This window comes from Chrysemys picta, chromosome 14 (genome assembly GCF_011386835.1).
Source record: "Chrysemys picta bellii isolate R12L10 chromosome 14, ASM1138683v2, whole genome shotgun sequence".
Taxonomy (NCBI): domain Eukaryota; kingdom Metazoa; phylum Chordata; order Testudines; family Emydidae; genus Chrysemys; species Chrysemys picta.
This window is the reverse complement of record NC_088804.1, coordinates 45,005,474-45,024,670: the sequence shown is the minus strand read 5'-3', so window position 1 is coordinate 45,024,670 and position 19,197 is coordinate 45,005,474. Positions and strand designations below refer to the sequence as shown.

General features: G+C 45.6%; 1 protein-coding gene across 4 annotated transcripts in view; it reads right to left on the bottom strand.

Annotated features, from left to right (window-relative positions):
• Positions 1 to 15,446, bottom strand: part of PHLPP2 (PH domain and leucine rich repeat protein phosphatase 2) — a 147,123-nt gene extending 131,677 nt beyond the window's left edge. The window contains exon 1 of one of the 4 annotated variants that reach the window (XM_042856983.2): positions 15,278 to 15,446. In XM_042856983.2, the coding sequence (XP_042712917.2) occupies positions 15,278 to 15,379 (102 nt within the window). In that variant the 5' untranslated portion in view covers positions 15,380 to 15,446. The remainder of the gene's footprint in view (positions 1 to 15,277) is intronic. The other 3 variants (XM_042856984.2, XM_005310209.5, XM_065567431.1) reach the window with 3 other exon arrangements.
• Positions 15,447 to 19,197: the final 3,751 nt, after the last annotated feature.

The window sequence follows — 19,197 nt, the reverse complement described above, 5'->3', positions numbered from 1 at the left end:
CACCCCCTTTCCCTTAACTCAGCTGTTGAAGTCCCCAAATCCTGTGATTTAAAGACTTCAAGTCGCAGAGACTCCTCCAGCTAGCGACACCCGCCCATGCTACGGAGGAAGGCGAAAAACCTCCAGGGCCTCTGCCAATCTACCCTGGAGGAAAATTCCTTCCCGACCCCAAATATGGCGATCAGTAGAACCCCGAGCATGCAGGCAAGATTCTCCAGCCAGACCCTCATTGACCATTGATACTATTTACCAGCGATTGCACGTTGTTCACTAATTAACTAAAATCAAGTTATCCCATCAAACCATTCCCTCCATAAACTTATCTAGCTTAATCTTAAAGCCAGAGAGGTCTTTCGCCCCCACTGTTTCCCTCGGAAGGCTGTTCCAAAATTTCACCCCTCCGATGGTTAGAAACCTTCGTCTAATTTCAAGCCTAAACTTCCCCACGGCCTGTTTATATCCATTTGTTCTCATGTCCACATTAGTACTGAGCTGAAATAATTCCTCTCCCTCCCTGGTATTTATCCCTCTGATATATTTAAAGAGAGCAATCATATCCCCCCTCAGCCTTCTTTTGGTTAGGGTAAACAAACCGAGCTCTTCGAGTCTCCTTTCATACGACAGGTTTTCCATTCCTCTGATCATCCTAATGGCCCTTCTCTGTACCCATTCCAGTTTGAGTTCATCCTTTTTAAACATGGGAGACCAGAACTGCACACAGTACTCCAAATGAGGTTTCACCAGTGCCTTGTATAACGGAAGCAGCACCTCCTTATCCCTTCTAGATATACCTCGCCTAATGCATCCCAAGACGGCATTTGCTTTTTTCACGGCCACGTCACATTGCCGACTCATAGTCATCCTGCGGTCAACCAGGACTCCGAGGTCCTTCTCCTCCGCCGTTACTTCCAACCGATGCGTCCCCAGCTTATAACTAAAGTTCTTGTTAGTCATCCCTAAATGCATCACCTTACACTTTTCACTATTAAATTTCATCCTATTACTATTACTCCAATTTACAAGGTCATCCAAGTCTCCCTGCAGGATATCCCGATCCTTCTCCGAACTGGCAATACCTCCCAATTTTGTGTCATCCGCAAACTTTATCAGCCCACTCCTACATTTGGTTCCGAGGTCAGTAATAAATAGATTAAATAAAATCGGACCCAAAACCGAACCTTGAGGAACTCCACTGGTGACCTCCCTCCAACCTGACAGTTCCCCTTTCAGTATGACCCGCTGCAGTCTCCCCTTTAACCAGTTCTTTATCCACCTCTGGATATTCATATCGATCCCCATCTTTTCCAATTTAACCAATAATTCCTCGTGTGGTACCGTATCAAACGCTTTACTGAAATCATACCACTATTTTAGATGGAAAGCGGTGTTACATGGACTATAATCAAGATGTAGTAACTATAGAAATGCTGTGTCCTGAAACTTCTTGGTGTATGAATGCAACAGCTTGATAAAAGCTGACATTTCAGTGAGCACCATTATAATTAAGGTTACAGTGGGACTTTCATTACAACCCTCCCGTTTTCACAAGCTCAAATATTCTCTTTTGGAGCTGCAAACTTTGCTCTCTGAGTTGCAGCCAAGCCAGGAATTTATTTGTATTTATTTTCAAGAAGTCTAAACACAATCCTTCCTGCAGTTTTCAGTGGTGCACAGTGTGACCAAGTTAATATTACTAATAAAACCGAAACTTCTGCATTCCCTGACTAATAACAGAACCTTTTTTGAATTATAGGCAGTGCTACCACCCCTGTATATTATTAAGGTTGCCTCACATTTCCCATTATAAATCCTTGTTTTTAATTGCCTACATCTTTGCCAAATTTTAACCATTTGGGCTCCAATTTCCCATGCCAGGTGTCTGTTTCCAGCTGAACTTCTTTTTAGAAAACTTCAGCCAAAACGGTTTCTGAGAACGAGGCTAGGGAAAAATGTCTGACACAGTATAGCAGTTCTTATGTTAAAAAATTCTTTGAAAAGTTCTGGTGCCTCCATGCTTTGGAGCAGGAACATGAAAAGGGGAGCAGGGCTGGCTGGCCTTTGTGTCAGGAATATGCCTTTTAACATTCCCATTAAAATTTTCACAAATCAGGCCAAGCTATAAGCTTTGGGGAGGGGAGGGAAGAATCACAGTTCATACACACAGTGGAGGCTTCTTTGATTTTAGTAGCTAAAAATATCTGAAGATTCTGTCCTTACTGACCATGCTTGAGACTGCACGTGCTCCAGCAGCACGGAGCAACTGAGCATGCTTCAGCTCCTCCATGTGATTGAACTTAGGGTGACCAGATGTCCCGATTTTATAGGGACAGTCCCGATATTTGGGGCTTTTTTTTATTATAAGCTCCTATTACCCCCCACCCAGATCCCAATTTTTCACACTTGCTGTCTGGTCAGCCTAGATTGAACTACACGCGCACCATCCCCACAGAGCATGCTCCACCCCAGGGATACAGGCACAAAACCAAACTTTCCCCTGTAATGGCAGTTACCAGCTGCTCCAGGTTGTGGTGGGACCACCAGACATTAGAACTGAGAGCAGGGAGCCTTCTCTTCCATGCTCTCCATGATCTCCCAGAGGGCATTTAGGCAGCATGGAGGAAGAAGCTGTTTGATTCAAATGCACAGGGGACAAAAGCTGAACTGGGAGGAGGGAAAGGAGTAGAGTAGGGCAAAGTGTCTGGTTAAACTGGCACGGGCGGGGGAGGGGAGAGCGACAACATAGATTGGGCATGGAGACTGGGAGCAGGGGAAGTAGAGACTGGAACTGATTGGACAAGTAGGGTGAGACTGAGAGCTGGTGTGGTACACAGTGGGATGAGGGGAAGGGAAGAGCCTGGGAGAGCACTAAGATCAGACAAGGAAGTGGGGAGACTGGGGCCGGATGGACAATGAGTCTGGGACTAGAAACCAGTGGTGGGAAATGAGGGCAGGTAGATGGAGTGGAGGCAGATTGTTGTCCCACAAACTTATACAGGATCGTTTCAGGGGTCAAGGCAAAGATGCCACATTTATTAATTTGTAACTATTAACAAATACCTCAATGCTTATACACATACAGTCACACACACACACACACACACACCAAAATGTTCTGCAGCTGCTGGATAGTTACCAGTCCTGAGTGTAGTTTGAGTTCGCAGCTTGGGATCGTAGCTCGTGACAGCTAACTGGCCAGGAGAGCTGAGCACGAGGGGGAGCCGGGTCTCTGTCGGGCGCGCACCGATGCTTCTTGATGTTGATAGCAGAACGTTACCCAAAGTCTTTCATCTTACCCTTCCTTTTTTATAGGAGTTTTTGGATTCAAAGTCTCTAGGTCTCGCTGTGTCACGCCGCCTCTGGGTTTGACTTGATTACCCGTCAATTGCAGGCGTGACTGTCAGCCTGGGACCTGGCTTTGATCTTCCTTCTGTTGTTTTTTTTTAAGGTGGATGCTTCTTGCTTGAGTTAGGGCTGTTGTCTAGTTCTTCAGCCGTTGGTATTTAAACTTTATTTCATCAGGACGGGCTGGTGCTGGAGGTTGATTCTATCACCCATACATCCCTCATTTACACATCTTAACTAGACTAATAAGGTTACAGCAGGGTTTGCAAAAATGAAGGTTGCAGCAAACCCTTACAAAATGGAGTAAGCATTTTTAAAATGGGGTTTGAATTACAATATGGCACAGAAGTTACAATGTAGGCAACATGGCAAGTGTAATGAAAGTTACAATGTAGCAAAATGGCAAGTGTAATGAAAGTTACAATGTAGTAACAGGAGTTACAATGGTACAGTGGATAACTTAAAAACAATTTCATTCACATTGGTTCTACATTGTCCCCCTTTTGACCCTTCAATCCAGGGGTATTGAATGGGTCACACTTTATGCAATTGTTTTAAGGCTATATATTGGGAAACAATGTGAGCTTGTGGTTTTAGCTTAAAGTACAGCCTTTTCATTCAGCAACACATACCACACATTATGATTAACATTAAGCTTATTAGAATAAAGAAAACAACAATTGGATGTAGCATAATTGTTACAGTTGAAGACCAGGATGGGGACCATCCCTTTAAAATATCATACCAATGGTGCGTCATGATTTGCTTTGCTTGTGCAGATACTTTTAATATTTCAGATTCCTGATGTAAAATAGCCAAACTGCGTGTTTGAACCTGGGTCCGTGTGGCTTCAGTCAGTTGGCTAATTTGTCTATTTTTCTGTATTAGTTTGTACAGACTTGTTCAATTGACTTCCAAAGTGAAGTTAAAGTTTAAAATATTACTGGTATCCAGCGTGTTAGTTCCTTTATCCTCATGAGTTGGGAAGTAATAGGTTAGGGTGGGAGTTTTTAACATAGTGATATTACACATACACTGTTTTACAGGCGGTTCTGAGATGTATTTGTTTTGCCATACAAGCCTTTTTAATTCAATGGCACAGGCACAACTTTTTTTATTAAAATACACTTTTGTGGTACCGTTATTTAGTTTATCCCAGTAACAAGTTGCCAAGCTTTTATGTTGTAAGGAGCAGGGCTCTTCTAATTTTGGTAAGGTGGGACATACCCATTGTTGTGCAGTTTACTTGGAACACAAGCGATGGTCTATGATTTTTCCTTGTTTATTTAAATACGTTCCCACCAATCGAGGAGCCCAAAGATGTCTGCCCTGAAGAACTGGGAGGGCTATGAAGGGCCACAGAGTAACTTTATATTTGTGTGGTTGGACCCGTATTACTTGTATAGTGATGTGCCCCATGAGGGTTGATGTATACACGTTTGATTTCAGGGCCTTGTACCATCCAGAAACATAAGGGAGGAAAAGGTTATTTTTATGTTTTGTTAGCAGAGGAGTTAAGACTGTTATATTTTTAGCTCGTACCCAGTTCATTTCCCTTTCTGTTAGCATAATAGCTAATATTTGTTGTTTAGAACACCACAATGCTAATGCTGTTTTGTTCGTTATGTCCCTCATGGTGGCATATTGAGCCCAGAATGCCTGATTAACATGTTTCCAAGTATGCCATTGCAAGTTCATTGTGTTTACCCCAGTTTGCACCAATTTAGTAATCTGGTGCTCTTGTCCCTGGACAATAGTACGATGCAATGTTTCCACCACACTGGCCTTATTTTTTAGTGCTTCTAGATCTACCGAATTTAGAATTCCGGTTCCTGCTCCTATACCTTCTAACAAGGTATCTGTTATCCCTCGCTGCTGACGAGGGAGGGGATGTTCTGGTTGTAAGGATTTGAACCATGCTTTAAAGAGGGGGGAGCTATAGTGTGCACATTTTGGCCGACTTAGAGTTAAATTATTTCTGGTCCAGTTTATTGAAAGGTGTAGGGTTACAATTAATGGCGCTACTTGTGCCTCTATGGGAGGCTGCATTTTAAGCAAATGAGGGCAGGGTATTTTTATGGGTTGTGGACCATTTAAAAACAGTACTGTTGTACTTCCTACTAATTTGGTTTCATTTACCCATACTGTTATTGTCCGGGTCTCTAGGGGTTCTGGTTTAAAGGGTGGGAATGTATGGTATTCAGGGAGGACGGGGTGACAATGATGATTGTGGTTCACTATAGGCTGGGTAGGTGAGCTAACCTTAAATATACAATTATGGTTATAAGGTGTGATATTTACCCAGACATGTAATGTAAGTAGTTCAAAGGGTCCATGTAATGTATGGTTAGATATTGGTACAATTTGGATTTGGTTTCCAGCGGTAAAATTGAACCACTGGATCCCCCAATGCGCATTGGATATCCCCAAAGTGAATAATTGTGTTAGAAATCCCCAAAATAGTAACATTTTTGCTTCCAGCGGAGTTTTCCTGTAAACGCTTGCGCAGTTTGTGAGGGGGAAATAAAATTGTTGATTAGTTTATAATACCAGTCTTCCAGTTGGAGGCAATCAGCTGAAGCCCTCTAGATTTCTTATAAGGGATTCGATGCCAGTGATACCTACAAAGGGATGAAGCACATACTATTAAGAAAACAGTTTTATCTGGGATACATGGACCCATTTGAGTTTACCATCTTTTTTAATGCGATATACCAGAGGACTGAGACGGTCAATTATGGAATATGGACCCACCCATTTAGATTCTAAGGTGTGATCCTTCTTACCCAATTTTAAGTACATTACTTGATTTTCAACTTCCCATAAAGAGGGTTTATTGGTTCTTTGTTTTTCTAGGTTTCTTCCTGATATCATCCACGATAATGCAAGATTATTCATAGCAGTTGCTTGATTTCTTTGCAGTCTGTTTCTCAGGGCCTGACATATTTTAATCATTTGTATAAGTTTAGCTCAGGCAACTAGTACTTCAGAGGAATGGTTTTTAAAGTCAAGTAAAGACCGGAGTTTCTTAGTCAGAGACTCTAAAAAATTTTTTAACTCCAGCATAAGGACTGCTTGAGAACTTAATTCTTTTGTAAGTAGGACCACCTGCCTCTCCAGCTGCATTACTTGTGCCTTCAAAAGACTGACACGTTTGTCATCAAAACATTTACTTTTTTCTTCTTTTATAAGCTGTTCATACGGACTTTTTAAATCTTCTAGTTCATGCTTTAATTTAGTATTTTCCTCCTGAAGTTTCTTTTGGTTATATGCTGAGAAATTCCTATTCAGAGGAGAAGTATGAAGTTTATGGTTTTGTTCATCCCTTTTTAGCAGTGAATTATTTTGACATCCTGGACTCATGGAGAGGTGGCTGCCTACAGGGTGCTTGGGTAAGTGCCTTACAACCCAAGGTGCAGATGGTACAATAAGTGTTAAAACAAACAAGTCGCTACAGCATTCCTTCAGAGATTGATGACATCTAGTCACATGATTTAGCAATCTAGCATAAACAACAGTTGGTAGTATTTGATGAGCTTTCTTACAGGACTTCTGTCCTGGGGCAAGTATGAAGCTCAGTGTTTGCCTTATGGCAAGCAGGTGTTTGAGCAACTTGCTGAGTTTTCCTTTAAGAGCACTCAGATATCGTAGGTTTAAATTTTCTGTTTTTCCATAGCAAAGGTCTATGAGGGTCATAGGTATTTTCTCCCTCACCTTCAGCTCTTTGGAAATTATCATTTCTTTCAGAAGGGCGGGGGTTTGAGCATGAATAATGTCCCCGGGGCTTATGATTTCCCCGTCCGCGGTAGCGACCTCGGGAGCCCCCTATTCCCATATTACCACTCTCATTGGAGTAAGTTATTCGCTCAAGTGCGGCCACAAAGGGAGCCCTTTCTTTTTTTATTTGGAGTGCGGGGCCAGAATGAGTGGTGATCTGTTTGATCAGATCCCGGAGCTCAGTCATGCTCGCGGGCTGGTTAAGTGCCCAGACGCTGAGCTTATTAGCATAGTAAGGGAGAAGAGTCGCAGCACAGTCCCTCAGGGCGTTTGTGCCGTATGCTACAGTGTCAGGGTTATTTGCAGGGGCTCCTTGGGCATCTTCAGGGCGGGTGATGCCTGCCATGACCTGCATAAGTCCCCAGCGGGATAGGTACCCTTCGGGGTCTTCATTAGGTTCCTGCATCATGCTAGCCGCCTGTATCATTAGATGTCGGCGACCCATTTGTTCCCCTAGGCTTGCAAACAGGGGTAGGAAGGTATTGTTCTCCCTGTTTTCTCTTATCACCCGATCAATGACTCCCTGTAATTCAGGTGCTGCACAGGCGGTCATGAGGCGTTTAAGCTCAGGGACTGTTAAATCTTCTCTGCCTGCCAATTGCAGCGCACGCAGAGTCCATTTTGAAAAATTTTCCCGGTTAAGGGGTCCAAGCATTTTTGCCATTGCTTGGAGATCAGCTGCTGATACGGGGACGGTTGTAGTAGCTGTGCTAGTCCCTGCAGCTGTGTCTGTTCTTGTTACAGTAATTCTGTTAATGGCTGCAATCGGCCCTTGGGGCTCAGGATTGCTGCTCCGTATCTCTCTTTCCCACACCTCTCTAGATTCCCTCGGGGCATCTTCCCAGTTAGGGATGTCACTCTGGGGATCAAAGTTCCACTCTCCTGCCGTCACCGCTGCTATCTGGCGGTTTGCGAATCCCAGCCTTTGTTTAAGGTGCTGGATAAGGGACTCGCATCGGCTGTGATTAGCGGGGAGAGCTTTACTTTGTTCTATGGTTAACCTCTTTACCATGCCTTGCAATACTTGATTCTCTTTTTCTATTTTTTCCTTTTCCCCGACCTGTTCCTCTAACTTCTTTTCTCTTTGTTTGCCCTCCCTGATTGCCTCCCGGAGAGGGTCTAACTGGCTTTGCACCCCTGTCGCCACCACTTTCCATCTTTCTGCCTCTTTTTCCATATGAGTGAGCTTTTCATGCAGGGAGGCATTCTCCTCCTGGCAGGATGCCAGGCGGGAGTATAAATCCCTGCATGCGTCCCACAAAAGCCAGATTGCTGCTGAATCCCTTTTAGTTGGAGTAGGCTTGTACAGGATTATATACCTTGCCAGCCTATCCTCCAAATCTGAAATAGTACACACATCTCCCAGCCCCCCTTCAGTCCACGGGCTGTGTCCAAACCTCTGTAGTACTTGTTTAAAGGGTGTGGGCTCTTGGACAAAAGACAGCGTTTCCTGTTTTTCTCTAAAGATGTCTTTAGACTGTGTCTTCCTAAACATTTTCCCTAACAAGTGTGCCATAGCCAAGTACAACACAGGAAACCAAGCTGATAGATATCAGAATACTATAACCTCCAATTCCTAAAGGAGTGACTTACAAATAGCAATTTTCCCTTTTTAACTCCTGAAGGAACAACTTAACCCTTTCTGGGCCAGAGGAAGAGACACCAAGTCTCCCTCTGTATTACTCTGTCTGCTACCACTGAGGGTTCATACACCAATTATACAAATCCTTCCCCGGATTAGATCCTTCCCCGGATCAGAGTGAGAAACACTAAGTTCTCCTCTTTAGCTCAGCCTTCCTACGGCTGAGGGTGTATGTACCTCTACAACACAATTGAAACCTAAACTCCTATATCCTTCAGAGTTTGGTTAGATCCTTCCCCGGATCACAGTAAAAAAAAACAAAAACACAATTTAAACCTAAACTCCTATATCCTTCAGAGTTTGGTAAGATCCTTCCCCGGATCACAGTGAGAAACACAATTTAAACCTAAACTCCTATATCCTTCAGAGTTTGGTTAATCAACTGAAAGTTTACGCTCTTTTTCCTATAGTGCCAGGCTTGCTAAAGCTGGCGGTGTGCACACCAGTTTGATAATAACTGTGGATTCTATGCTTGCTCCCCCTTTTGCATTCTCCACCAATAATGTTGTCCCACAAACTTATACAGGATCGTTTCAGGGGTCAAGGCAAAGATGCCACATTTATTAATCTGTAACTATTAACAAATACCTCAATGCTTATACACATACAGTCACACACACACACACACACACCAAAATGTTCTGCAGCTGCTGGATAGTTACCAGTCCTGAGTGTAGTTTGAGTTCGCAGCTTGGGATCGTAGCTCGTGACAGCTAACTGGCCAGGAGAGCTGAGCACGAGGGGGAGCCGGGTCTCTGTCGGGCGCGCACCGATGCTCCTTGATGTTGATAGCAGAACGTTACCCAAAGTCTCTCATCTCACCCTTCCTTTTTTATAGGAGTTTTTGGATTCAAAGTCTCTAGGTCTCGCTGTGTCACGCCGCCTCTGGGTTTGACTTGATCACCCGTCAATTGCAGGCGTGACTGTCAGCCTGGGACCTGGCTTTGATCTTCCTTCTGTTGTTTCTTTTTAAGGTGGATGCTTCTTGCTTGAGTTAGGGCTGTTGTCTAGTTCTTCAGCCGTTGGTATTTAAACTTTATCTCATCAGGACGGGCTGGTGCTGGAGGTTGATTCTATCACCCATACATCCCTCATTCACACATCTTAACTAGACTAATAAGGTTACAGCAGGGTTTGCAAAAATGAAGGTTGCAGCAAACCCTTACAAAATGGAGTAAGCATTTTTAAAATGGGGTTTGAATTACAATATGGCACAGAAGTTACAATGTAGGCAACATGGCAAGTGTAATGAAAGTTACAATGTAGCAAAATGGCAAGTGTAATGAAAGTTACAATGTAGTAACAGGAGTTACAATGGTACAGTGGATAACTTAAAAACAATTTCATTCACATTGGTTCTACATTATCTGACAAGGAGCAGAGGCGCAGGGCATGAACTGAGTGTGCCTCAACAAGGGACAGGGAGGGGAGAGACTGGAACTAAGTGTGAAGAGAAAGGGGGGGAGACTGAGACTCAGAGAGTGAGCCTAGGACTGGGACAAGAAGCCGGAGGAGGTGAGACTGGGACGAGGAGCCTGGGGTGCGGAAGAGACAGGACAGGAACAGGACTAAAGGAGTCAAACTTGGGGGGAAAGGGAAGAAGTCTCAGTACCCACTACAGCATATTTCTCTCCATAGTCTGGAATGGAACCCAAGATTCCCAAGTCTCATCATTCCTCTGCTGTCAGCAAATATCTGTTGAAACTGATTCAAAGTATGTCTCTCATCCCCCTCCAGTGCTGTGCCACACAGAGGATGCCAACCTACTATTGTTATTGATTACTCTGTTAGCTCAAGTAGCAGAAGTCCTTGTGGTGGATCTAAAGTTTTCAACCCTGCAGATGACCCACATGGGTGTCAATGTGATGCCACGTGATGGAATTGGTCTTTTTTGGTTTGCTTTTTTAAAAGCTAGGAAGTGACACATACACAAATTATGTTAAACAAACATCAGTAAGGGTTGCAAAGTTAAGCACTCAAAAGTTAGGAAATGGAGAATTAAGGTGGCCTGTGCAGACCTAGTTTGGCTCCCTTGAGCGTATATATTATGATGCTACCTTTAATTACATGATCATATACTATTTGTTTCCACAGGACCCCAGCCTCACTCAGGGCACAAGATGGATACAACTCAATTAATCAGCAGTTATTCAATATTTCGTTTTCTCATTGTTTTGTGTGTCGCTCCATGCCTTGTTTACTGCACACTATTTAAACCCTGCTCTGAAGACAGAATTATTAATTTCCTCCTGGGCTTTCTATGGAGCTCACCCCTATACTATGTAAATACTTCACAAACAATTAATTTATTTCACCACACCCCTATGGGAAGAGGGGATGATAATATCCCCATCTTACGGATGGGAAAATAAGACAGAGATCAAGGTCAACATTTCTACTGATTTTGGGTGCCCAATTTTAGATAACTAGGACCTGATTTAGAGTACTTAGCATTATACAGGACTTTATATGTTCACAGTACACCTCTCACTGACTTCAGTTGCTGCTGTGAGTGCTTAGCACCTCTGCAAGTCAGACCCTGGAGTCTCAAGTCAGGCATTCAGAAAATGAGGAACTAATATTAGTGGTCATCTGTGAAAAGTTTGATTTAAGGGACTTGCCCAAAATCACACTGACTGTGGCCCATGACCTGCTGGGGATGTTTGTTGAAGGCTCCTTCACAGAGCCATAAACATGGACCTGTACCTGGCACAATTCACGAATTTCCCCAACACCTGTCCTTCCTGCAGTGTGGGGGAGACCCTAGCATATGTCTACATAGGGTATGTCAGGTTGCAGCCCCTCTTCCAGCTCATCCAGAACCTCTTACTGAGGTTCTGGCTGTACTTTCCCCTGTTCCTGGCACACCCCATCCATGGCCCCACAAAGCTGTGAGACCTTCCTGTCCTCCTTCTCCTGGCGCTGGCCAAGATGACCGTCCACGACTCCAGGAGGAAGAAGCTAGATGGGCAGGGGTGCTCTGTGACTTAGGACCTATATCTGTTCCCTTGTCCAGTCTCACCTTCAGGCAGAGTTCCCCCTTAGATGCCTCTGGATCCCTCGTTATTAACCTTTGACCTCACTCCCGCTCCTATTTTTTTCACTTTTTGCCCCCAGAAATCACTAGTAACCTGAGTTCAGTGGTTCTGCCCCTTTAGCTGAGAGGGCAAGCCTTTAGTTTTGGGCAATCCTACTCCTGCCCTTCCTGGTACTACTAATAGTACAGTGACTCTGTGGAAGAGGTAAGAATAGAATCCAATTCTCCAGGGCAGTATTCACTTGTCTTAACCACGAAACCATCATTTCTCCTCCTGCAATTCCTTGCCTCATTCACTACACATCTTCCAACTTCTGCAATAAACAAGGCAGGGTCCTATAGACCAGTGCTTCTCAAGCTATCTGATGTGGGGGACCGGCAATTTTTTTTTCCAATGTGCCAGGGACCGGTGCCATATTATTATCCTATTTGACGCTCGTATGGGGAAACTCGTCACTGACCAGCAGCCGATGGCTCGCGGACCGGCACCAGTCCGCGGACCACCACTTTGAGAAGCACTGCTATAGACAACAGCTGACTGTCTCCCCATATTCATCCGAGGAGCAGGTTCATCCTGTGCACTAAAAGAGGTGGAGTCTGGTGTAAAAAAAATAGTATCTGATCATTGTGACTGAATGCCGCCCTGCAGTCACACGCTACACACTACTGTAATAATCTGTGTACAAAATATGCCTGGTGAGGTATCATTTGAAAACTGGTAATACATTGATCAATATTTTTGTGTAATGTATGTATAAAATGCATATTAAGAGTTATGAACATAAGCTGAAATTATGACTGAAATGTGTTTACCAGACAAGTCTGGGGAGGGTGTAAACCTGTTTCTCAATCACAAAGGACAAGCCAATGCCTCTAGCCAGGTGTCAGCAAAGTTGATTGGCAATCACCGGTCAAGCTCTTTCACTCTCTATCCTCACGGTGGGAAGGCACTTTATCCCTCAGACAAATGCATTTCAAAGGTTGACTGGACTATGAAAGCGAGGGACAAAAACACACCAGATAGTCTCTTTCGCTTCCTATCTCTTTCACCTAAGACAACAGCCTTTGGACTTTGGGAGGAGTTCTGACCTGAGAATTTGGTCAGCCCTGTTGCTAGGAACATGTGGTAAGGATTTTACCTTGAACCAAGTCTAGTTTGTTAAGTTTTAGTTACTAGAAAGTGTTTCATCTTTCTCTTGTAACCATTTCTGACTTTAATACCTTATACTTGTACTCATTTAAAATCTACCTCTTTGTAATTAAACTTGATTTATTCTTTAATCAAAACTAATGCAGTGTTGTGTTTAAACTGAATTGTTTGGTGATGCCAATTAAAAGTACCAAACTGTTGTATACTGACCCTTTACAGAGGCAACAGACCTCTAATACCTGAACTATCGCAGAGAGAGCTGCACAGTGCAGAACACACCTTTTGGGGAAAATCCAGGACCGAGAGTGTGTTGGGGTCACCCTGAAAGTGGAAGCCAGAGCGTGACTGGAATGCTGATGGCAGGCTGCAACTATACACAGACACTCAGGCTGTGACCTGCATGCTGTTTTGCTGTTTGTGAGGGGTCCAGCTTGAAAACTACAGCAGCAAAGCATTGTAAGACACTACAGGGCAGGTGGTGACACAACCCCTCACTAATCTGGACTGTACCCCAGAATGTGATAATCATGTAATTGACGTCTCTATAATAATAAATATGCTCACAAGGAGGCCAAATTAAGCCTGTATAGGCAATTTTAAATCTGACCTTTTTAAACTTGAGAGTGCTGGACTTTGTTATCTTAAGCATTATTCTTTTAACATGGCTTTCTGTGTACAGTTTGATTTACTTAAAGAGGCTGTTAGACCTTAGAAGTGATGAAAACTACCATCTAAACCATCTTTTCCTAAGCCACAGGAATCAACTATGGATATCTAATGATGACACATGAAAGACAAAACAAGTTACAGTAAAAATTACATTCCATGAATTCGACAACAGGCCAGCACTGACACAGCCGGGACAGCAAAGATAATCTGGAGGGCAGCACAGCAGGCACTGAGGGTTCCTGTTATTGCCTCCTTGTATGAAACTCCTCAGAGGAAGAGGTGTGCTGGATCTCAAGTACCAGTAGGAGTAAAGCAAGCGGTTCTGCTGGCTTTGCAAATAAATGCCCTTTCCCAACACAGATTCCTGTGTGAAGCAAGCTGGAAGTGTTATTAGTAACACAGGTAAGGGAACTATTTTTAAAGTACTTTTAACCAGCTAGTGACTCACTCAAGGTCACATGAGAAGTCTGTGGTAGAACTGAGAACACAGGAGTCTTGGCACTTAAAAACCCCTTCTTCCAAATCTTGCTCCCTCGCCATTCTCTCGTTTTTACTATTTAAGCTTGTCTATTTCTTATTGCTGTGTCAAGTGTTCGACTCTTAAGACAGCATCATATCAACGCAAGCCAGTGTCTCATTTCCTGACACCAAAGCTTTTGCTGATGCCTCCCTTGTTGTCATCAACCCTGCAATTTGCCACCCCTTGCAGTGCTCTAACTCAGACTAATCTTCTTGTGGCAAGGACCATTTTATTTTTGCTAACGTGCCAGGCTCACCGGTGATGCTATTTGAATAAACACAGAACCAGACGATACCAAAGAGAGGGGGTAAGAGAAAAGTAGTCATTCACAGGGGGAAGGGGAGAGGTTTTCACTGGGGCAAGTGAATGTCATGGTTATAGTTAAGTCCTGTCCATACTATGGTAATCACCATGAACTTTTGACCACAGCATAATTAGGGAACCAGTGTAACCAACATATGGCTTCATTAGAAGTCTGTTGGGGTTACCTCTTCAAGAGGTCTTGGAGGAGAAATTCACATAACCCAAATTCTACTCCCTGGACTGCCACAGGGTAAATTCCCTTCTTCTAACATTTATAGACTGCTTCAGGACACAGACACTATGGATGAGGACCAGTTAGACATCTCCACTGGTGCAGCATCCACCACCACCACGATATATCACAATGTGAGATCAGCAGATGGATGAAGGGCTGCTGGCCCACGATCAGGCCAGGGAAAGGAGAAGAGATACAGATCTGTAGTTGGGGAGCGTGCGGGGAATGATGCCTTAGGGAACTTGCCAATGCCCTGCCCTCCCCATTGAGTAAGGTCCTCAGACACAGATCATGCAGGGACGAGGACCCTTTGGGGCCCCACTGGTGGGCAGCGCTTCCTTCCTTCCACCCACTGGCCAGGAATCTCGGCCCGGGCCCTCCAGCTCACTCGCCCCGCTCCGGCCCCTCAGCAGCGGGGCTGCGAAGCGAGTCCGTGGCCCCCGCCCCGGGGGTCACCGCCCTGCGCCGCATCTCCCGAGCCCGGCACGTTGGGAGCTGGTGCCCCAGAGACGCCTGGCCCGGGGCGCCCCGCCAAGGGGCTGGGGGCGGCCCTGCTTCGGGCGGCGGCCGCTCTGGGGCCGCGGCCTGCCCGGCCCCCTCACCTTCAGCACCCGGATGCCCCCGCGGCTCCCGGTCCGGCTTCCCCGGGCGCTGCCGGCTCCCGCCGCCTCCACGGGCCCCGGCTCGGCCCCAGCCTCCCCCATCAGCAGCGGCGCCGGGACAGCAGCGCCTCGCGCTCGCGCTCGCGCTCGCGCTCGCCGCCGCGGGATCCCAGCCGCGCCCACGGGCTCATTAGCATAACGGACCCCGCCCCGCCCCGCCCCCTGCCGGAGCAGGGACCGTTGGTCAGGCCCGGGCCTCTCAGCTCCACTGCAGCTTCTGCGGGGGGCAGGTTAGGGCACTGGGGGTGCCCACCCAGCGGCAGAGCAGGGGGAAGAGGAGTGGGAGGGGGCCAAGCCAGGGGGGCGTGGACAGAGCAGGCAGGAGAGCAGGGGGGGGCTAGCTAGGGGGCAGGTCAGGGCATTGGGGGGTGCCTAGCTGGGGGGGGGGGGGGGAGAGAGAAGATGGGGCAGGCTAGCTAGAGTGAGCATTGGGGAGTGCCTAGCCTGGGGGAAAAGGAGGGGGGCGAGCAGGGGAGAGCATTGGGGGGTGCCTAGTCCGGGGCAGGGGAGAAGAGGGAGCAGGCTAGACAGGGGAAAGGGGGGGCTAGTAGGGGAGAGCATTGGAGGGGTGCCTCACCAGGGGCAGAACTAGTAGCACTAGGAAGAGGTGCCCATTTCTCCAAGGCTGGGGGTGATGGAGAACATGCTCTGGCTAGATAACCAGTCCTCTAGGAATAAAGCTCTCATGGTCATGGAGGCTCCCCTCGCTGTAGTGCGGGGATGAAAATGGACTGTACACCAGGCCCCAAGGACTGGAACAGTTTCCACAGCCCCTGAGGGTCGAAGAGCCCCAGTACTGTGGAACGAGAGCCAACAGGGGCAGCAGCAGCTTTGTATAATTTTTGGTAGCGCACAGAACGGGTCCAAGCCACCCCAAAAAAAAAACCACACACCTACCTAAGGCTCTGGGAGGGAGTTTGGGTGCTGGGTGCAGGCTCTGGGTTGGGACAGAGGATTGGGGTGTGGGGCTGGACCAGGGATGAGGAGTTTGGGGTGCAGCAGGCAGACTGTGCTGGAGCAGGCGGCCTCCCTGCAGCCCTCTCCCTGCCCACAGCTGCCATGCGCCTTCTCCCCTCCTCCCTCCGCAGGCGCAGCAGCCACCTCAACCTGCCCCCAGCACCACTCCCTTGTAGCCAGCAGTGGCCGGCGAAGGAGGGCAGCATGGAACTGCAGGGAGCAGCCGCCTGCTGCCCAGGGCAGGTATGGCCACTCAGGGGAGGCACGCAGGGATAGCTGGCAGGGCCGGGGGAGAGACCCAGCCCCACCGTTGGTGGAGACAGGCCTCCCTGGGTTCTGAATTTGCTGGAGCCTGGGCACCACAGGCCCATACAACTCATCACCCGAGAGCAACGTCAGAGGCCTAAGACAGCAAAGCTCAGAAGTGAAGAGTTTCTGGCACTAGCCTTCAAACTCCTCATCATCTCCAGAAGAGCAGGGACCTCAATAGCACTAATGCCAGGTAGAAAACCATTTTGTCAATAAGTGTCCAGAATCAAGATCTCTCTCAAAGTCAACCAGGGGGCCTGAAGAGCTTCCCCAGCACTTGAGAACTGACACAGCACTCCTGCTCTTTACAGATCAAACACACCTGGGTTTTGACCTCCCAACCACAAGGTGTTATACCAATAAAAACTAGCAGGATCTTATTAAAGGGGACAAGATAAAGATGCCACATTTATTATGATAATTTGATTTATGACCAATAACTAATATCTTAATTTTTATACACACACACACATTATACCTAATACCTATATACACACACACACATTTATCAGATGTTTTGCAGCTGCTGCATAGTTACCAGTTCTGCTTGAGGTTGCAGCTTGGGTTCATAGCTTGTGGCGGCTAACTGGCCAGGAAAGCCGGGCACAAGGACGAGCTGGGTCTCTGTTGGGCATGCACCGATGCCCTTTCATGTTGGCAGCAGAATGTTACCCTTCTCCAAAGTTTTTCATCTTACCCATTTTTTTTGTAGGCTTTAGTTTGAATTTAGCGTTTATAGGTCTTGCTGTGTCACGCTGCCTTTGGGTTTGGTGACTGATTATCCGTTAAGTGCAGACATGGCTTTTAGCCTTGGACCGGGCTTTGATTTTCCTTTTATTGTACCTTTTTTTTTTTTTTTTAGGGTGGATTTTTTTTTTACTTTGTTAGGGCTTTTGTTTGCATTTTCAGCCATTGGTGTTTGAACTTTATTTAATCAGGACAGGCTGGGGCTGGAGGTTGATTTCATTATTCATACATACCTCATTTAAACATCTAAACTAAACTAATAAGTATCAGAGGGGTAGCCGTGTTAGTCTGAATCTGTAAAAAGCAACAGAGGGTCCTGTGGCACCTTTGAGACTAACAGAAGTATTGGGAGCATAAGCTTTCGTGGGTAAGAACCTCACTTCTTCAGATGCAAACTAATAAGATTACAGCAGGGTTTGCAAAAATGAGGGTTGCAGCAAGCCCTTACAAAATGGAGTAAGCGTTTTAAAATGGGGTTTGTATTACAATATGGCAAACAGTGAACAGAAGTTACAATATAGACAAGTATAATGGATGGCAAACAGTGGACAGAAGTTACACTGTAGGCAAGTGTAATAAATGGTGAACAGAAGTTACAATACTGAAACAGTGCAAGTCTCAGGCTACATCTACACTACAGGGGGGAGTCGATTTAAGATACGCAAATTCAGCTACGTGAATAGCGTAGCTGAATTCTACGTATCGCAGCAGACTTACCCCGCTGTGAGGACGGCGGCAAAATCGACCTCCGCGGCTTCCCGTCGACAGCGCTTACTCCCACCTCCGCTGGTGGAGTAAGAGCGTCGATTTGGGGATCGATTGTCGCGTCCCAACGGGACGCAATAAATCGATCCCCGAGAGGTCGATTTCTACCCGCCGATTCAGGCGGGTAGTGTAGACCCACCCTTAGTGATGTAAGCAGGAATTGGATTGATAGTGAAACTTACAAAGGCAGCTGACCGAACAGCTATGGTTCTTAACAAGCATTTTAATTGTTAATTAGCCAGTTATTGGGGTAACCGGTTTTATGAATGAATATAGTTTCATTCATAAAACTTTACTTATGAAGTTACATTAATAAAGTGAACAATTAAAAACAATTTCATTTATCAGTTTTACATTGTCCCCCTTTTGACCCTTCAATCCAGGGGTATTGAATGGGTCACACTTTATGTAATTGTTTTAAGGCAGAACCAGCATAACAGTTAGGATTACTAATAGGACAATGATGGTATGAGAAATTATATTTAGAACTGCTGACCAGGTGGGCTGTTCCTACAACACTGTGCCCCTTTATTTATGATTATTACAGCAGCTGTTGTTATTGTAGGGCACAGGTGATCTGTTGCAAACAAACCAAACAATTATAATTATAATAATTGGGAACACAATAAAACTATTACCATTACAATAATTGGGTACATTGACAAACAAGATGAGTCCCAAGTTTGATGCTGCAATAGCCATCAAACAATAAAAGTCACTGAGGTCAGGACCTTCTTAAGCACACACAACAAATAAGATTTTGTAGGAGTACCACAGTTGTCATGCAAGGTTAAGCTGATTTGGATTTAAACTACCATTTAGTTGCTAAAATGTTGCAGAATTTTCTATTTTTAACGGTTGTTTTTAAGAGGTTTCTGGGGACCTGAAAGATGGGGCCCTACAATTATGGGCCAAGGTTTTTCAGTTTATGGGGGCCCAAGAACTACCCTTTAGGGCTTGGGGAAGTAGAACCAGAGTGAATAGAGGAAAGTGTGGACTTAACAATACAAGCAAATGTAACTAACAATACAAATGTATTAATAACAAAAATTAACAACAAAAATGACTACCAGAGAACCTAA